This window comes from Heterodontus francisci, chromosome 46, assembly GCF_036365525.1.
Source record: "Heterodontus francisci isolate sHetFra1 chromosome 46, sHetFra1.hap1, whole genome shotgun sequence".
In the NCBI taxonomy this organism is placed as follows: domain Eukaryota; kingdom Metazoa; phylum Chordata; class Chondrichthyes; order Heterodontiformes; family Heterodontidae; genus Heterodontus; species Heterodontus francisci.
The window spans coordinates 18,498,123-18,516,153 of NC_090416.1; the positions used below are offsets into that span (position 1 = coordinate 18,498,123).

Below are 18,031 nucleotides of genomic sequence, written 5' to 3' on the forward strand. Positions count from 1 at the left end.
ATCAGCAGAAGCAGATGATATTTTCACATTGCTGTTTATGGGAGCCTGCTGTGCAGAAATTAACTCCTTTTAACAACAGTAACAAAGTATTCTGGTGGCCATGAGCGCTTTGGGATGTTCTGAGATCAGGAAAGGTACAATCAAAATGCATGTCTACTGTTGGATTTGAATATTCAGCCGCAGGAATGAGGCAGATGCATGGATAGTACATGAATCACAGGCTGTACGTGTGTGTGAGACACTATCGAAGGCAGTGAGACCAGCGCAGTTACTGCTGCGCAGAGCAGCAGGGTTTTAATGCAGCCATGGATTCCAAAAAGCACCATTGCCAGAGAGTGAGAGAATTAGCAGTAATGTCGGGTGTTAATTGGACGAAGCTCAGCTCATGATGGAAATGGGTTGCACTCAATGATGACATCAGTCTTTACACCCCATCCCACCCTCCCCGGATTCACCCATCTCCCCTGACACTCTTCCCTCCTCCCCACTGGTGACTCTCCACTCTCCTCCCTCCCCCACCCCCCTCCCCCCCAAACACCCACATGACACCCAATCAAATGTTCATCTCTTTGAATGTTTCCCCATCCAGAATGGTTGCAATCTGCGTTCTGTAGTCCGGTCGTGGCAATCGTTGGAGATTGTTGATTGGCGCAGAAAGCAGCCATTTTCAAGATCCTTGTAAAGAACAGGGGTCCTGTGGTCTGCAAGTCGATGTGGGTCTTGACTACTGTGTGTCTGTAATGTAATCAAGGACCTTGGGTAGCAGTTTAAACCAGCGAGAGCACCAGCTCTGAATGTTACGTGGATTTCATCAATGCATCAATTAAATTATAGCTTCTTGCTTTCTACTTACTGGCTATTTATACATTCTCCTCTTTATAATTGAAGCCTCAGCAATGTTCCCTTCAGGCTGCAAAGCAACCCAGAAGTACCCGCACAGGCTGCGCACATCCTTTTAGGTTCCACGCAACAAAAATAAAAGTAAAGATCCCGGGACACTGAAACGAATAGGCCGCACACAGCAAAGAAATTATAGGGACTTTGGGCCTTAGTAAAATTTTAAACCATTATCTCTGGGCAATGAAGATTGAAGACACAGGATAGGTTGTAACCTTGCTGTGGAGCTGATGCTGGCTATTCCGTGGCTAATGAGAGCCTATCCCATACCTACCTACGAACTCCTCAGCTGCCTGAGTATTTGTATTTTGGAGGAGGTGAGGGGAAGGGAGGAGAGGCTCACTATTTGTTCTGCAGTTGTCCCACGGCATTGCCGAGAGCAGGTCAAGTAACCAGGTTGTCCTTTTTTCCTTGCTTGGACAGATTGGGGTCAGTTCTAGGCTGCATTCCAGGCTTCTGAGACGGGACGTCTGGCGGTGCAAGACGTACTGTTTACGGTCGAGGGGATTGACTGTCTGCGAAAAAGACTTTAATTTCTATCGCGCTTTTCACAACCTCAGGATGTCCCAAAGTGCTTTACAGCCAATGGAGTACTTTTTGAAGTATAATCAATGTTGTAATGTGGGGAAGGCAGCTGCCAATTGTGTGCATAGCAAGATCCCACAAACAGCAATTGTGATGATCAGATTTTTTCTTTTAAGTGGTTGAGGGATAAATATTGGCCTCAGGACACTGGCGAGAGCTTCCCCCCCCCCAATGTCTCACACGGGTCTCTCCTATGATTGCGCTCACCCACTGTTGAGCACTCAAAACACTGGGTGGATGGAGAAGCCAGCTTCCCTTACACTGTCCCAACTGTGTGCCTCAGTCCCAATCCCAGGGCATCACCTGCTGCAGCGACATTGTGGGACAAGCATACAAAACTCGCACTCCTGCCCTCCTTCGCATTCCCTCTCCCCTGATTCTATAGGGTGTCCTCAATGCCTCAACAACCTATTAAATTGCAGTGCCTGGGAGCTGATCAGTGATGAAGAGGAGAGAAAACACTTGTTGGGAAAAAAAAAAAAATTGCCTATTTTGTTTTGGAAGGTTTCATATCGATCCATTTTTTGCTCCCTCTACAGTTCAGAGCCTGGATTGGGAGACATTTGAACAATACTGTACGTGGCAGCTCTTCCTGGCTCACAACATTCCCCTGGAGCTTGTTATCCCCATTCTTCAGCATGTTAAGTACAAAGGTAAGAGGCAACATCGAGCACAAAACTCTAACCCCTGAGAATCTGCTTGGCGTTTTTTGTTGTCCTCAACACCACGTGCCTCTGCACCCCTGCCCCCTCCCTGGGTACCTCTTCTTCCTCTCTGCCCTTTCTGCACCTCTCCCTTCCCTCTCATGAGAGACCATGGTGCTGGAGGTTACCTGGCTGCTGGGGGGACCGGTACCTTTGGGTTGGGGATATGGGGTGGGAAGTTGGAATTAGAGGAGCAGTCTGCAACACTCCCTGACAAGCTAACCTTTTCTCTTCCAGAGCACCCTGAGGCCCTTTCATGTTTGCTGCTGCAGCTCAGGAAAGAGAAGTAAGTGTGGCCTTCAGTTTGTCCAGTCGCTAGTTTCTGTCAGTGCGGGGGGAGTGCGGCGCTGGCTGGGGGAGTGCGGCGCTGGCTGGGGGAGTGCGGCGCTGGCGAAGGGGCCATCCGCCTGTGCAGGTGAATGTAAAAGGGTCCCACGACAATATTTCAGAGAGCAGGAGTGTTCTTTCCGGTCCAGTGTTTGTGTCTCAACCAACATCGTTTTGCCTGGTCGTTATCAGATTGCGCACAGCAAGCTCCCAAAAACAGCAAAGGGTTAAGTGATGAGGGCAGGTTGCATTGGCTGATTGTGTATTTCCTTGATTGCATGCAGTGGGTCTTGAACTTCTGGCCTTTTGACTTGAAGGCGAGAGTGCTACCCAGTGAGCCACAGCAAAGAGGACATCATTATGGATGATTGCGGTGATCTAGTGGAGGCGTTTCAGATGATTACAATAGATTATAGGGTGGAAATCTGGAACCCCCCCAAAAAAACAAGGTACTGAGGCTGTGGGGGGGGTCAGGGGGGGGTCAAACTGAAAACATCAAAACTGAGATTGATAGGTTTTTTGTTGGGTAAGAGTTACAGAACCAAGGCGGGTAGATGGAGTTGAGATACAGATCAGCTCTGACCTCAGTGAATGATGGAACAGGCTCTCGAGGGGCTGAATGGCCTCCTGTTACTATGATGGTAACGCAAAGGACTGTCTGCCCAAGCCCGGGAGGGTAACTATTTCCCTAGGATCTGTAATATTATTCAGCGAACTGTGAATGCACAGCATGGAGGAGCTGACAATGTCTGCAAATCGTGAAATGTTTACTTCTTTTTTTAAAAAAAAAATCAATATAAAAAGGTGGCTGTCAGCCCAGAGGGAGATTGGCATAAAAAAAAAACCATTGCTGGAGTACAATCAGCCAACCCTGCCACAGTAGCAGCTGGCATTTATATAGCGCCTTTAATGTTGTAAAATGTCTCAAGGCGCTCCACAGGAGGGTTCTAAGAAAAATGTAACACTGAGACACACAAGAAGCTATTAGGATGGATGAGGTTTTAAACATGATCTTAAAGGAGGAGCGAGAGTCGGAGAGGTTTAGGGAGGGAATTCCAGAGCTTAGGGCCCGAGACAGCTGAATGCACGGCTGCCAATAGTGGAGCAATGGGAATCGAGAGATGGGCAAGAGTTGGAGGAGCGCAGAGATCTCGGACGGTTGCAGGGGCTGGAGGAGGTTGCAAACATAGGGAGGGGTGTAGGGGCTGGAGGAGGTTGCAGAGATAGGGAGGGGTGTAGGGGCTGGAAGATGTTGCAGAGATAGGGAGGGGTGTCGGGGCTGGAGGAGGTTGCAGAGATAGGAGGTTACAGAGATAGGGAGGGGTGTAGGGACTGGAGGAGGTTGCAGGGATAGGGAGGAGGTTGCAGAGATGGGGAGGGTTGTCGGGGCTGGAGGAGGTTGCAGAGATAGGGAGGGGTGTAGGGGCTGGAGAAGGTTGCAGAAATGGGGAGGGCTGTAGGGACTGGAGGAGGTTACAGAGATGGGGAGGGGTGTAGGGACTGGAAGAGGTTACAGAGATAGGGAGGGGTGTAGGGACTGGAGGAGGTTGCAGAGATAGGGAGGGGTGTTGGGGCTGGAAGAGGTTACAGAGATAGGGAGGGGTGTAGGGACTGGAGGAGGTTGCAGAGATAGGGAGGGGTGTAGGGACTGGAGGAGGTTGCAGAGATAGGGAGGGGTGTTGGGGCTGGAAGAGGTTGCAGAGATAGGGAGGGGTGTTGGGACTGGAGGAGGTTGCAGAGATAGGGAGGGGTGTTGGGACTGGAGGAGGTTGCAGAGATAGGGAGGGGTGTTGGGACTGGAGGAGGTTGCAGAGATAGGGAGGGGTGTAGGGACTGGAGGAGGTTGCAGAGATAGGGAGGGGTGTAGGGACTGGAGGAGGTTGCAGAGATAGGGAGGGGTGTTGGGGCTGGAAGAGGTTGCAGAGATAGGGAGGGGTGTTGGGGCTGGAGGAGGTTGCAGAGATAGGGAGGGGTGTTGGGACTGGAGGAGGTTGCAGAGATAGGGAGGGGTGTTGGGACTGGAGGAGGTTGCAGAGATAGGGAGGGGTAAGGCCTTGGAGGGATTGAAAAACGAGGAAGAGAATTTTTAAATCGAGGCGTTGCCGGACCGGGAGCCAGCGTGGGTCAGTGAGTTGAGGAGCAATGGGTGAATGGGACTTGGTGTGAGAATAGGACACAGGAAGCAGAATTCTAGATGACATGTTGTTTACAGTGGGTGCAAGGTGGGATGCTGGCCATTCTGCAAGTGGCTTGAAGTCATTGATCGTCTCCGCTTCCACCACGCTCATGGGCAGCACGTTTGAGTCAATTTTTTTTATTTTTTTTAAAGTGTTTCCTCGCATTCCCTCTGCATCTTTTGCCCAAAACTTTCATTCTGTGTCCCCTTGTACCATCAGTTAACAGGAACAGCTTTTCCTAGTCTAACTTATCTAAGCCTGTCATAATCTTGTACACTTCGATTAAATCTCCCCTCAATCTCCTTTGTTCTAAGGAGAGCAAACCCATCTTTTCCAACCTAACCTTGTAACTAAAATCCCCCATCTCTGGAACCATTCTGCTCAATCTCCTCTGCACCCTCTCAAGGACCCTCGCATCCTTCCTAAAGTGTGGTGACCAGAACCGGATGCAGTACTCTAGTTGGGGCCTAACCAGAGCTTTATAAAAGTTCAGCATAACTTCCCTGCTTTTATACTCAATGCCTCTATTTATGAAGGCCAAGATCCCATATGCTTTACTAACCACTCTCTGAATGTGTCCTGCCACCTTCAAAGATCAATGCACATGCAGCCCCAGGTCCCTCTGTTCCTGCACACTCTTTAGAACTGTGCCATTAAGTCTATATTGCCTCACCCTATCCCTTTAGCCAAAATGCATCACCTCACATTTCTCTATTAAATTCTGTCTGTATTAAATTCCATCTGTCACCTGTCTGCCCATACTGCTATGTCCTGTTGCAGGCAGTTCATATCAGCCTCACTATTTGCCGCTCCGTAATGTGTTGCGATAGTTTAGTCTGGAGGTAACAAAGGCATCGAGGAGGGTTTCAGCAGCAGACGAGCTGTATTACCTAATTTTAGGGGCTTTTGATAAAGTTTTGACTGGGTGGGGTGGAATCGGGGAAGCCGATGACTCAGAATTGGCTTAAACTGGGCTTTTCTTTTGATTGCTTTTGTCTTTTGTGTCTTTTAAAATTGAGGAGAGGGAGAGTGCATGGGTGTGGAAAAATTCACTACTTCTGTATCACCATTGCTCGTGGGAGACCTTGTTATTGAGAGAAGGGAAGGTCTTGTACCAGAGTCTAGAAAGAGAGAGATAAATATCAATAACTTTAGAATGTCCCAAAGCACTTTTCAAACAATTTTTTGAAGTGTGGTCTCTGTTGTAATGTGGGAAACACAGCAACCAATTTGCACAAAGCAAGCTCCCACCAACAGCAATGTGGTAATGACCAGATAGTCCATTTCTTCGTGATGTTGCTTGAGGGATGAATATTTTCCCAAGACAATGGGGAGAACTCCCCTGCTTTTCCTGGAGCTAATATTGTCCATGGGATATTTTATATCCTACTGCGAGGACAGACAGACGGTTGAAAGTCTTATCGGAATGATGGCACCTCCGGCGGTGCGGCACTCCCTCGGTGCAGCCCCTCCGACGGCGCAGCGCTCCCTGGATGTTGCTCCCGTGTGTGTCAGCCTGGAGTTTTGTGTTCAAAGCTTTGGGGTAAGACTTGGAACACATGGCCTCATAACTCAGCTGAGAGTGAAAGCCAGTCAGCCACTGCTGGCACCTACACATGAACTGTGATCAGAGGGTGAAATGCAGAGAGAGGCGATTCTGTGGGGTATTTCCATTGGAGGGGGATTGGCGAACAGCAGGAAATTGCATTGGTGGTTGTAGTGTGTTCCTGAGCTCTGAGTGGCTGGTTTGTTAAGGATTCACTATTACCAGGGGAAATATAAGCACCTAGTTAGAGTCACAGCAAGTGACATAAAGCGGGTAGGAGTACAGAAACAGCACTTCGGCTCACACTCCTTTTTTGCAGCTCCGTGTATTAATGAGTAATGACAGCACATTTGCCCCAACTGGTCTGTGCCGCTGTTTATGCTCCACACAAACCTCAGCACACCGCTCTTCATCTCGCCCTGTCAGCAATTCCTCCTATTCCTTTCTCCCTCCTGTGTTTATCCAGCTTCCCCTTAAATCTATCTCTGCTATTCACCTCAACCACTCCCTGTGGTAGTGAGTTCCACATTCTCACCACTCTCCGGGGAAAGGAGTTTCTCCTCAATTCCTTATTGAAATGGTGGCTGTGGGATCTATTTTTACTTCTAACCCGAGAGGTTAAAATGGGAGCATCAGTTTAACGCTGCATCTGAAAAACGGCGCCTCCAACAGTGCAGCACTCCCTCAGTACTGGCACTGAGAGTGTTGGCCTGATTGTGTTCAAGTCTCTGGAGTTGAGCTTGACTCCACAACCTTCTGACTCCGAGGTGAGAATGCTACCCACTGAGCCGCAGCTGACACCATGGAGAAAAGCTTTGGGACTTTAAAGGCGTGTATAAACGCCAGTCAAGTCAATGTTTTTTTTTAAAAAACATTCTTGGTGTTGCCTCCATTTTAAAATTCTCAACCTTGTTTTCAAATCCCTCCACGGCCCTCGCCCCTCCCGATCTCTGTCACCTCCTGCAGTCCCGACACCCCTCCCGATCTCTGTCACCTCCTGCAGTCCCGACACCCCTGCAAGATTTCTGTCACCTCCTGCAGTCCCGACACCCCTCCCGATCTCTGTCACCTCCTGCAGTCCCGACACCCCTGCAAGATCTCTGTCACCTCCTGCAGTCCCGACACCCCTGCAAGATCTCTGTCACCTCCTGCAGTCCCGACACCCCTGCAAGATCTCTGTCACCTCCTGCAGTCCCGACACCCCTGCAAGATCTCTGTCACCTCCTGCAGTCCCGACACCCCTGCAAGATCTCTGTCACCTCCTGCAGTCCCGACACCCCTGCAAGATCTCTGTCACCTCCTGCAGTCCCGACACCCCTCCCGATCTCTGTCACCTCCTGCAGTCCCGACACCCCTGCAAGATCTCTGTCACCTCCTGCAGTCCCGACACCCCTGCAAGATCTCTGTCACCTCCTGCAGTCCCGACACCCCTGCAAGATCTCTGTCACCTCCTGCAGTCCCGACACCCCTGCAAGATCTCTGTCACCTCCTGCAGTCCCGACACCCCTGCAAGATCTCTGTCACCTCCTGCAGTCCCGACACCCCTGCAAGATCTCTGTCACCTCCTGCAGTCCCGACACCCCTCCAAGATCTCTGTCACCTCCTGCAGTCCCGACACCCCTGCAAGATCTCTGTCACCTCCTGCAGTCCCGACACCCCTGCAAGATCTCTGTCACCTCCTGCAGTCCCGACACCCCTGCAAGATCTCTGTCACCTCCTGCAGTCCCGACACCCCTGCAAGATCTCTGTCACCTCCTGCAGTCCCGACACCCCTGCAAGATCTCTGTCACCTCCTGCAGTCCCGACACCCCTGCAAGATCTCTGTCACCTCCTGCAGTCCCGACACCCCTGCAAGATCTCTGTCACCTCCTGCAGTCCCGACACCCCTGCAAGATCTCTGAGCTCCTCTGATTCCGGCCTCTTGAGCATCCCCTGAATTCCATTGGCAGTCACGACTTCAGCTGTTTGGGGCCCTAAGCTCTGGAATTCCCTCCCTAAACCTTTCTGCCTCTCTCTCTCTCTCTCTCCTCCTTTAAGATGCTCTTTGATGGTGCTTTCAGTTACCTGTCCCTAATATCTCCTTATGTGGCTTGTTGTCCAACTTTGATCTCTCCTGTGAAAGTCCTTGGGGATGTTTTGCCACATTAAAGGCACTAGGATAAATTCAAGTTGTTGTTGTGTATTTGCTGCGTTGGTTTTGTTTTTAATTCCTGGTGCTGTGGGTTACCAGCTCTTGTTCTCTCTCTCTCTCTCTCTCTCCACCCCCCGCCCCCATTACCCCAGGCCCACTGAGGAGATGGTGAAGATGGTGATGAGCCGCCCGTGCCATGCCGAAGACCACTTCACCACCAGCATCCTGCGCCAGTGGTCCATGAAGCACGATGACTCGCTAGCGGAACAGATCAAAGCCCTCCTGATCAAGAACAACAGCCTCCCCAGGAAACGGCAGAGGTGAGGAGTGTCTGGGGTGGGTGGGGGGGGGGGGTGGTGGCTTAACCCAGTGGGCACGCTGCACGGTTACAATCTGCGGGCGAGACGAGAGCAGCGCGAATCTGGAACCCGTTGCCACAGGGCGTAGTTGAGGCTCCTAGCACTGATGCCTTTAATGGGTAAAAGGCATTGCATTTTTATAGCGCCTTTCACCACTTCAGGATATTTCAAAGCACTTCACAGCCAATGAAATACTTTTGGAAGTGTAGTCACTGTTGTAGGAAATGCAGCTGCCAATTTGCGCGCAGCAAGATCCCCCAAACAGCAATGTGATAAAGACCTGGAATGTAATAGACTGTGAGATGGGAGAAGTCAATGATGGATTAATACTTTAAATTACAGGTGTAAAACAAATGGATATGGTCTACACTAACAAATGTAATTATACACCGATAATTTAAAAAAAAAAATCTTTGAGTAGAGGCCCCAAATACTTTACAACCGTTTAAGAAATAGTTAACAGGAGGTGGGGGCAGGAGGGGGAAGATACAGTCGTGTCATTCTTGGATAAATTATGAATAGCTTTCTTCATCTGTAATTATCTGGTGATCTGAAAAACAGTCACGAGAAATGATGTTGGTTGAGGGATAAATATTGGTACCGGGGAGCACTGCCGAGCTCCTCTTCAAAATAGTGGCCGCCGGATCTTTTACGTCCACCTGAGGGTGAAGACGGGGCCTCAGTTTAACATCTTAGTCAAAAGACTGACCACACCCCCCCCCCTCCCCCCACCGCCGACAGTGCAGCACTCCCTCAACACTGCATTCAAAGCATGAGGGTGTCGCAGGCCAGGCCAGCATTTATTGCCCTTGAGAAGGTAGTGGTGAACCGCTGCAGTCCACATGGTGTAGGTATTCCCACAGTGCTGTTAGGGAGATAGTTCCAGGATTTTGATCCAGTGACAGTGAAGAAATGGAGGTATAGTTCCAAGTCAGGATGGTGTGCGGCTTGGAGGGGAACTTGCAGGTGGTGGTGTTCCCATGCATCTGCTGCCCTCGTCCTTCTAGGTGGTAGAGGTCGCAGGTTTGGAAGGTGCTGTCGAAGGAGCCTCGGTGCGTTGCTGCAGTGGATCTTGCAGATGGTACACACTGCTGCCACTGTGCGTCGGTGGTGGAGGGAGTGAATGTTTGAGGATGGGGTGCCAATCAAGCGGGCTGCTTTGTCCTGGATGGTGTCGAGATTCTTGAGTGTTGTTGGAGCCACACTCGTCCAGGCAAGTGGAGAGTATTCCATCGCACACCTGAGTTGTAGATAGTGGACAGACATTGGGGAGTCCGGTGGTGAGTTACTTGCCGCGGAATTCTCAGCCTCTGACCTGCACTTGTAGCCATGGTATTTATATGACTGGTCCAGTTCAGTTTCTGGTTAATATTGACCCACAGGTCATGATCGTGTTATTAATGACTAGTATAAATCTCAACGCACGCCCTGATCTCCGCTGTCCTGCCTCTGTTTGTTGCGGGACTGAGCCTCAGGGCACTAGGACCCAGATCTTCACAAGTCCCAGTGATTTGCATTGAATGGAAATATATTGGCTGCAGGTTTTTATTTAAGCTGTCCAGTTTTTGACCGGGTTCACTGAATTCCAGCTCTGAGCCGTTCTCCCCTTAAAACTGTACAGAAAGTGACTCAGAAAAAATTAATTGCCTCCTTGACGTTACACTACTCATTTTTGCACAGATTTAAGCAGAGAGCGCAGCACAGCACTCCCTGCTGGTTGTGTGAGCCACACCAGCTCGGAACAGATATGTGCAGTTAACTGGTCTCTGTCCGAGTGCCTGACCCCTGTTACACCTGGTCAGTACCAAGTGAGCATAATGCTTAGTCAAAGAGGTCAGTTTTAAGAAGCGTCTTAAAGGAGGAGAGAGAGATTTAGGGAGGGAATTCCAGAGCTTAGGGTCAAGGCAGCTCAAGGTACGGCCGCCAGTGTTGTAGCGATGGGCATGGAAGAAAGATTTGCATTTCTATCGAGCCTTTCACGACCTCAGGACATCCCAAAGCACTTCACAGCCTATGAAGTACTTTTATAGAATAGTTTGCTGTTGTAGTGTAGGGTGTGTAAGGTACAGGTTGGGGGTACGGAGGGGATGCCCAATAGGCCAGAATTGGGGGAATGCAGCAGCCCACAAACAGCAAAGAGGTGCTTCGGTGTCTGGTGGCATTGGTCGAGGGTGGAATACCGACCGGAAGAGCTTTCTGCTCCTCGCCCGCAGTGCTATGGGACCTCCTAACCAGCAGAGAGGGGAGATGGAACCCTTGGTTTAACACTTGATCTGCAGCGCTCCCTCAGCCCTGCCCTGGAGGGGCAGCCTAGATTGCAGGTTTGAACCCAAGGTGAGTGTGTTACCCAGCCACCTGGGAGAGATGAAAAGGCTTTGAGAGGCTGGAGGGGAGAGGGGGGAGAAAACTGACGACTTTGGGGGTGTTGGATGCTGTTTTGAATTATGACAACAGTTGCTTCTAGTCGAGATGCGAGACTATCTCAACACTGTTCAGCTTGCCTGCAGAGGGAGACAGTGCAACACTGCCCTCTGGTGGGTACAGCATTCTCAGCAGGTACTGCCCCTCTGCAGTGCATGCAGACAGCATTAAGTGCAGGCTGCAGTACTGTACAGCAGAATCCATTCAGAGTTAGTGCGTCACCTGTGCAGGAGCTCCAGACTTTGTGAAAGGCTTACACTTGATTCCTGCTGGGCACTTTGTGTCTGTTGAAAGCAGGGATCAGGTTTGGTTGCGACAGTCTCCTCATTGCCAGTCGGGTCACGGCTCAGTGGGCCCCACTCTCACCTCTAAGCCAGTAGGACGTGGGTTCAAGTCCCACTCCAGAGACCTGAGCGCAAAATTCAGGCTGGCGCTCCCAGTGCAGTACTGAGCGAGTGTTGCACTGTCAGAGGTGCCGAGGCCCCGTCTGCCGCCGCCCCCCGCCCCCCCCCAGTTTGACCTAAAAGAGCTCTTGGCCACTATTGGGAAGACAAGCAGGGGACTTCAGCCCCCACCCTGTATCCTGGACCAATACTGATTCCCCCATCCAACATCGCTTTTGAAAATAATAAAAACGGATGAACTAGTCATTTATCACATTGCTGTTTGCTGTGTGCAAATTGGCTGCCACATTTCCTTCGTTACAAGAGTGGCGACACTTCAAAAAAGACTGTCTGGCACTTTGGGATGCCCTGAGGTTGTGAAAACACTATATAAAGTGCAAGTTTTTTTTAATCACGGCCCCATCAGTGATTTGCAGAGTGGGACTGGCAGAGGTGTCTGAGCAGATCATGCCATGGGGTAGAGGTGGCAGAGGGATAAAACTCTGTGGGGAGCAGGATTATTCTGGATCTGGAATAGCTTTCCTGTACCTGGCCTCCTGCGGTGCTATATAAATGCAAGTTGTTCTTTTTCTCTCTCTTTTCCTCCCCCCCCCCCCCTCCACCACCATGGTTTTTATATTTTTCTCTCTCTCTCAAGTTTGAGGAGTTCGAGCAGCAAGCTGGCACAGCTCACGTTAGAGCAGATCCTGGAACATCTGGCCAACCTGCGTCTCTGCCTCCTCCCCACCAAGCAGAACTGTGAGTGATGATGCCATAAGATTCAATAAAAGTAGTGACACTAGTTAACAAGGCTGTTCTTTTATAAAAAAAAAAAAGGCAGACCAAACACCGGGGGATAGAATTGAAAAGCAGAGAATTTGTATTAAATGTGTCGAATCTTCATTAGACTGCACTTGGGCGTGACTGTATACAGTTCTGGTCTCCACATTTTTTTTTTGAAAAAAGGATGGAGGGACACTGGATACAGATTCAGGGGAAGCCTGCAAGAAGAAATTGGATAAATACTTGAGGGAGAAAATGCAGGGATGTGGGGGAAGAGCAGGGGAGTGGGATGAGCAGGATTGCTGTTCGAAAGAGCAGGTGTCAACCTGATGGGGAAAATGGTAGCCTCCTGTGCCGGACTGTTTTACGATTCTACAGAGGTACAAAAGATGATTTGCGAGGTTGATTCCAGAAGTGTGGTTATAATTGTCAGGAAAGTCTGAACAGGCTGGGGGGTGGGGGGGCTCTTTTCTCCAGAAAAGAGAAGGCTGAGGGGTGACCTGATCGAGGTCTTCAAAATCACCAAGGGGATCTGGTGGGATAAATGTAGAGCAGATGTTTCCACGTGCGGCCGAGACCAGAACTTAAGGGGGGGGGTCATCAATATACGATAGAACTGTAGAAAAATTACGGCACAGAAGGAGGGCATTCAGCCCATCGTGTCCGCGCCCCCTGAGAAAATTAGCCGCCCACGAATCAATCCAATGGGGAATTCAGGAGAAACTCCTTTCCCCAGAGAGTGTTGAAAATGTGGAACTCGCTACCACAGGGAGTGGTTGAGGGGAATAGCGGAGATACATTTAAGGGGAAGCTGGATAAACACATGAGGGAGAAAGGAATAGAAGGATATGGGGTAGGGTGAGAGGAAGAGGTGGGTGGGAGGAGGCTCGTGTGGAGCATAAAGACCTACACAGAATAGATGGGCCGAACGGCCTGTTTCTGTGCTGTAATATTCAAGGTAATTCTTCAGTTAAATTGTCAGTAATTTCCCCTTTAATTGTTGAGGCTCGAACCTAACAGAGTTGAGCCGGGTGGGAGGGGGAGCGTGAAGGGGGCCGCAGGGCGAGCACACCGCCTGTTTGCCCCTCAGTATTTTTGCAGCTATATTGATTTTACCATTTCTTTTTGTCTTTTTTCTTTGTTCCTCCTGAAACTTTCCACTGGAAGTTTTCACCCAGACGCCGATTCTCCAGGCATTACAGCATGTGCAGGCAAGCTGCGACGAGGCACACAAGATGAAGTGAGTCCCAGGGTGGGGTCTTTGCGCACTGTGGCTGTACTCTGTAAACCTGTCCACCAGATGGAGGGTGGGCGGCGGTGATCGACCATGTTGTTGTATCAGTTTGAGGAGTGTTTGCAGGCGTGACTTTACTTGGGAGTTCGGTAGACCCTGCTGTATTAGGGGCGGGAGGGGAGGGGTGGTTGGGGTGTTGCTGGCAGCAACCCAGGAGGATGTGGCACGGAATATTTAGTGTAACATGCAGACGGGGCCATTCAGCCCTCGAGCCACTTCTGCCATTCAGTTTGCTCATGACTGACCCTGTGTCTTATCTCCATTGACCTGCCTTGGTTCTGTAACCTGTAATACCCTTTCCCAACAAAAATCCATCAGTCTTAGTTTTAAAGCCCTCATAATTTAACCCTTTTGTCCCCGGGATCATGCTGGTGAATTTGTGCTGCACCCCTTCCAAGGCTAATGTATCTTTCCTGAGGGCTAGTGTCCAGAACTGAACACAGTTTCTCCAGATGGGGGCTAGTCAGGGCTTTCAAAACTTCAGCATTCCAGCACTAGCTCCCTCTATCCAAGATAAAGGCTGACATTCCATTAGCTTTTATAATTCCTTTTATTTTAGTAGCCCTGGAGAAGTGTAAGGGAGAAGGAGGAATTTGTGGTGCAGGGATTTCTCTGAATGCAGATTCAGTGCTGAGACGCTGACTTTTAGTTGAAGGCTGATGTCATGTCTGGATGGCCAATCAGTCTCGGTGGCAGACTGTGCTGGCGCTGAGTTCAAAGGTTGTCCCAGTTGCCTAGACAACGGGGCATCAGCTGACATTTCCTGTCCTGCCTTCTAACTTGATGATTCTTTTTATAAGTAAAATCTGGCTACCAGTTAGTCACAGACCTGTTGTGTATCTCTAATTGCCGACTAACTAACATGCTGCAGTATAACTGAATGCATTATTGTCCAGCGAGAGACAGCTGGGAGTTTGTTCCCCAGCCCAGTGATTGCTCTGTGCGCTCGGAACCAGAAAGATTGTTTATCCAGCGTCTTTCACCACTGTGGCTCGACCCAAGGCAGTTTGCAGCCAGTTAAGCACTTTTTTTCCCCCGATGTATAGTCAATGTTGTAATGTAGGAAACATGGCAACCTCGGGGCACTGTAGAGAACGCCACCCTGCCCCCCACCCCCGGCCCCCGCTCCTGTTTGAAATGGTGGCCGTGGGATCTTTTACGGCCACCTGAGAGGGCAGACAGGGGCCTCAGTTTAATGTCACATCCGAAAGATGGCACCTCCAACAGTGTGACACTGCCTCAGTATCACGCCCAGGTTTTGTGCTCAAGTCTCTGGCGTGGGACTTGAGCCCATGACTTTCAGACTCGGGCAAGAGTGCTACTCCCTGAGCCATGGTAAAGACAGGAGAACAGTATTGCTCTGTGGGTACGCGTGGCGCACTCTGTTACTGAGCTTTGCAGGCCCTGCTGGACTGTGCTGAGTCACCTCCTCCCAGCAGGAGTACAAGGAGAAGGGGGGGGACAGGGGAGCACAACTGGCCTCCACTCCACTGGGATGGTGAGGAGGAAATCAATGAGCCGGTTCCTCACCGCTGTGCTGTATTACCTGCTGGATCGTGTCGGGGGCTCAATTTGACACCTGGTGATGGTGTAAGGCGTGCGCGGCGGTGTAGTCGATGAGGTACGTGGTGGTAACCTCTCCACGCCCTCGCACCCCAGGTTCAGCGATCTGTTTGCGCTGGCTGACGATTACGAAGACTCCTCGAAACCGTCCAGGAGTCGGCGCAAGACGGCGGCCTCCAGTCCCCGGAGCCGGAAAAATGCCTCTCAGCCCATTGGGAACGACGAAGACTCCTCATCCAGCAGCGGATCGGTACGTGACCCCCAACAGCCCATGGGTGTGGGGCGGGGATTTGGGTGATGGGGGTGGGGGGGGAGGTCGAGGTGGGTGGAGCGAAAGAGTGACTGGGGTGGAGTATGCGGGCTTATGTCGAATTACGCAGAGTGTATAAGCACAGAAACAGGCCATTCGGCCCATCTGCTCCGTGCGGCTGTTTCTGCTCCACACGAGCTTCCTCCCACCCCCTCCTCTTCTCACCCTATCCCCATATCCTTCTATTCCTTTCTCCCTCCATGTGTTTATCCGGCTTCCCCTTAAATGTTTCTCTGCTATTCCCCTCAACCACTCCCTGTGGTAGTGAGTTCCACATTCTCACCACTCTCTGGGGAAAGAAGTTTCTCCTGAATTGCCGTTCTCTGTCCTGGATGGCATCCTGCACCCACCTATCCCTGAGAAAGGATATGAGGTCAACACCGTGTGCCCACGATAGGGGAGCAGTGTAGAGATAAATGGTCACGGTTGGAGAGAGGAGGGAGTGGGCCGGTCGGTGGGGGGAGAGGGGGTTTATTTTGTGCGAGGGTTGTCACAGACTTGACTCCGTGTCGACTCCTGTCTCTTGCAGGAAGAGGAGGATGCTAAACCCAAGCCGAAAAGGAAAAGGAAAGGTTCCTCAGCGGTTGGCTCTGACAGCGACTGAGCATAAGGCTGCGAGCGAGAGAGCGAGCGAGAGACAGAGAAGCACGCCCACAGTACATGGTGCTGATTCCACAGTTCTACCCTCGGAATTAAATAAAAACCTACCACACCCACAGCCACAAGAGCGAGTGCTCCACGCTGCACTGTGTCCCAGATACTGGGCGGGAGAGAGAGCATGAGCGAGCGAGCGCAGTGATACACAGACTGAGCGCAGCACCGTTCCACAGAGATTGACTGTCAGAGAATTTCATTTACAGCAAGTGAGAGAGAGAAAAAAGACAATGAATCAGGAAATGAGAACTTGCAAAAAGCCTTTCTCACTGGTGCAAGAGACTGTCTGTATTCTTAAAAAAGTCATGCAGAGTTTTTAAAAAGGGTTTATATTCGAAGCATCCTATTTTCTTAAAAAAAAAATTGTAAATAAATAAACTACATCTTATAATTTTGCTCTGGGGGGGAACATTCTTTCACGTGTATGTTTTTTGGGAGGCTAATAGGGATGGAGATGTGTCCAAGCAGACACCTAGTGCTCCCAGTGACTGTCACCACTTGATGCTGGGGAGAGAGAGGGCGGCGGGTGGGTGGGAAACAAGGGTTGGACTTCGGGTAGTGATCCCAGGGTTAGCGAAGCGGAACTGTTTCTGCTAACGATCAGTGACCTTTGCTGGGAAAATACCTGTGTGGACCGTCTGTGATAGCTGATGCGTGAGAAATGGCCAGTGAGGGGATCGGGGGGCCCGACTCCCGTCGAAACCCTTGCCTCAGCCAGAGGCTGATTGGGGTGAAGAGAAGTTAGAATCTTTTAAACCAACACTTGAAATATATCCTGTCTCTGAATGTTTGCATTGCTCTGCTCATTGGTGTGAGGGAGCTGAATTAACCTCAATAGAGATACAGTCAGTAACACGGGTTACTGAGTGACTGTGAGGGAGCTGAATTAACAACAGTAGAGATACAGTCAGTAACACGGGTTACTGAGTGACAGTGTGAGGGAGCTGGATTAACATCAGTGGAGATACAGTCAGTAACACAGGGTGCTGTGGGGAGAGGGGTCACTGAGTGTGAGGGAGCTGGATTAACATCAGTAGAGATACAGTCAGTAACACAGGGTGCTGTGGGGAGAGGGGTTACTGAGTGTGAGGGAGCTGCATTAACATCAGTAGAGATACAGTCAGTAACACAGGGTGCTGTGGGGAGAGGGGTTACTGAGTGACAGTGTGAGGGAGCTGAATTAACATCAGTGGAGATACAGTCAGTAACACAGGGTGCTGTGGGGAGAGGGGTTACTGAGTGTGAGGGAGCTGCATTAACATCAGTAGAGATACAGTCAGTAACACAGGGTGCTGTGGGGAGAGGGGTTACTGAGTGTGAGGGAGCTGGATTAACATCAGTAGAGATACAGTCAGTAACACAGGGTGCTGTGGGGAGAGGGGTTACTGAGTGTGAGAGAGCTGCATTAACATCAGTAGAGATACAGTCAGTAACACAGGGTGCTGTGGGGAGAGGGGTTACTGAGTGTGAGGGAGCTGCATTAACATCAGTAGAGATACAGTCAGTAACACAGGGTGCTGTGGGGAGAGGGGTTACTGAGTGTGAGGGAGCTGCATTAACATCAGTAGAGATACAGTCAGTAACACAGGGTGCTGTGGGGAGAGGGGTTACTGAGTGTGAGAGAGCTGCATTAACATCAGTAGAGATACAGTCAGTAACACAGGGTGCTGTGGGGAGAGGGGTTACTGAGTGTGAGGGAGCTGCATTAACATCAGTAGAGATACAGTCAGTAACACAGGGTGCTGTGGGGAGAGGGGTTACTGAGTGTGAGGGAGCTGCATTAACATCAGTAGAGATACAGTCAGTAACACAGGGTGCTGTGGGGAGAGGGGTTACTGAGTGTGAGAGAGCTGCATTAACATCAGTAGAGATACAGTCAGTAACACAGGGTGCTGTG

The 18,031-nt window shown here is 50.4% G+C and overlaps 1 protein-coding gene across 1 annotated transcript in view; it reads left to right on the forward strand.

The window, feature by feature from the left end:
- ints3 (integrator complex subunit 3) overlaps positions 1-16,525 on the forward strand; it is a 213,079-nt gene extending 196,554 nt beyond the window's left edge. Inside the window, exons 25-31 of the mRNA XM_068022811.1 lie at positions 2,022-2,135; positions 2,424-2,472; positions 8,520-8,687; positions 12,189-12,289; positions 13,481-13,553; positions 15,267-15,420; positions 16,010-16,525. Coding sequence (XP_067878912.1) covers positions 2,022-2,135; positions 2,424-2,472; positions 8,520-8,687; positions 12,189-12,289; positions 13,481-13,553; positions 15,267-15,420; positions 16,010-16,084 — 734 coding nt within the window. The 3' untranslated portion in view covers positions 16,085-16,525. The remainder of the gene's footprint in view (positions 1-2,021; positions 2,136-2,423; positions 2,473-8,519; positions 8,688-12,188; positions 12,290-13,480; positions 13,554-15,266; positions 15,421-16,009) is intronic.
- The last annotated feature ends 1,506 nt before the right edge of the window (positions 16,526-18,031 follow it).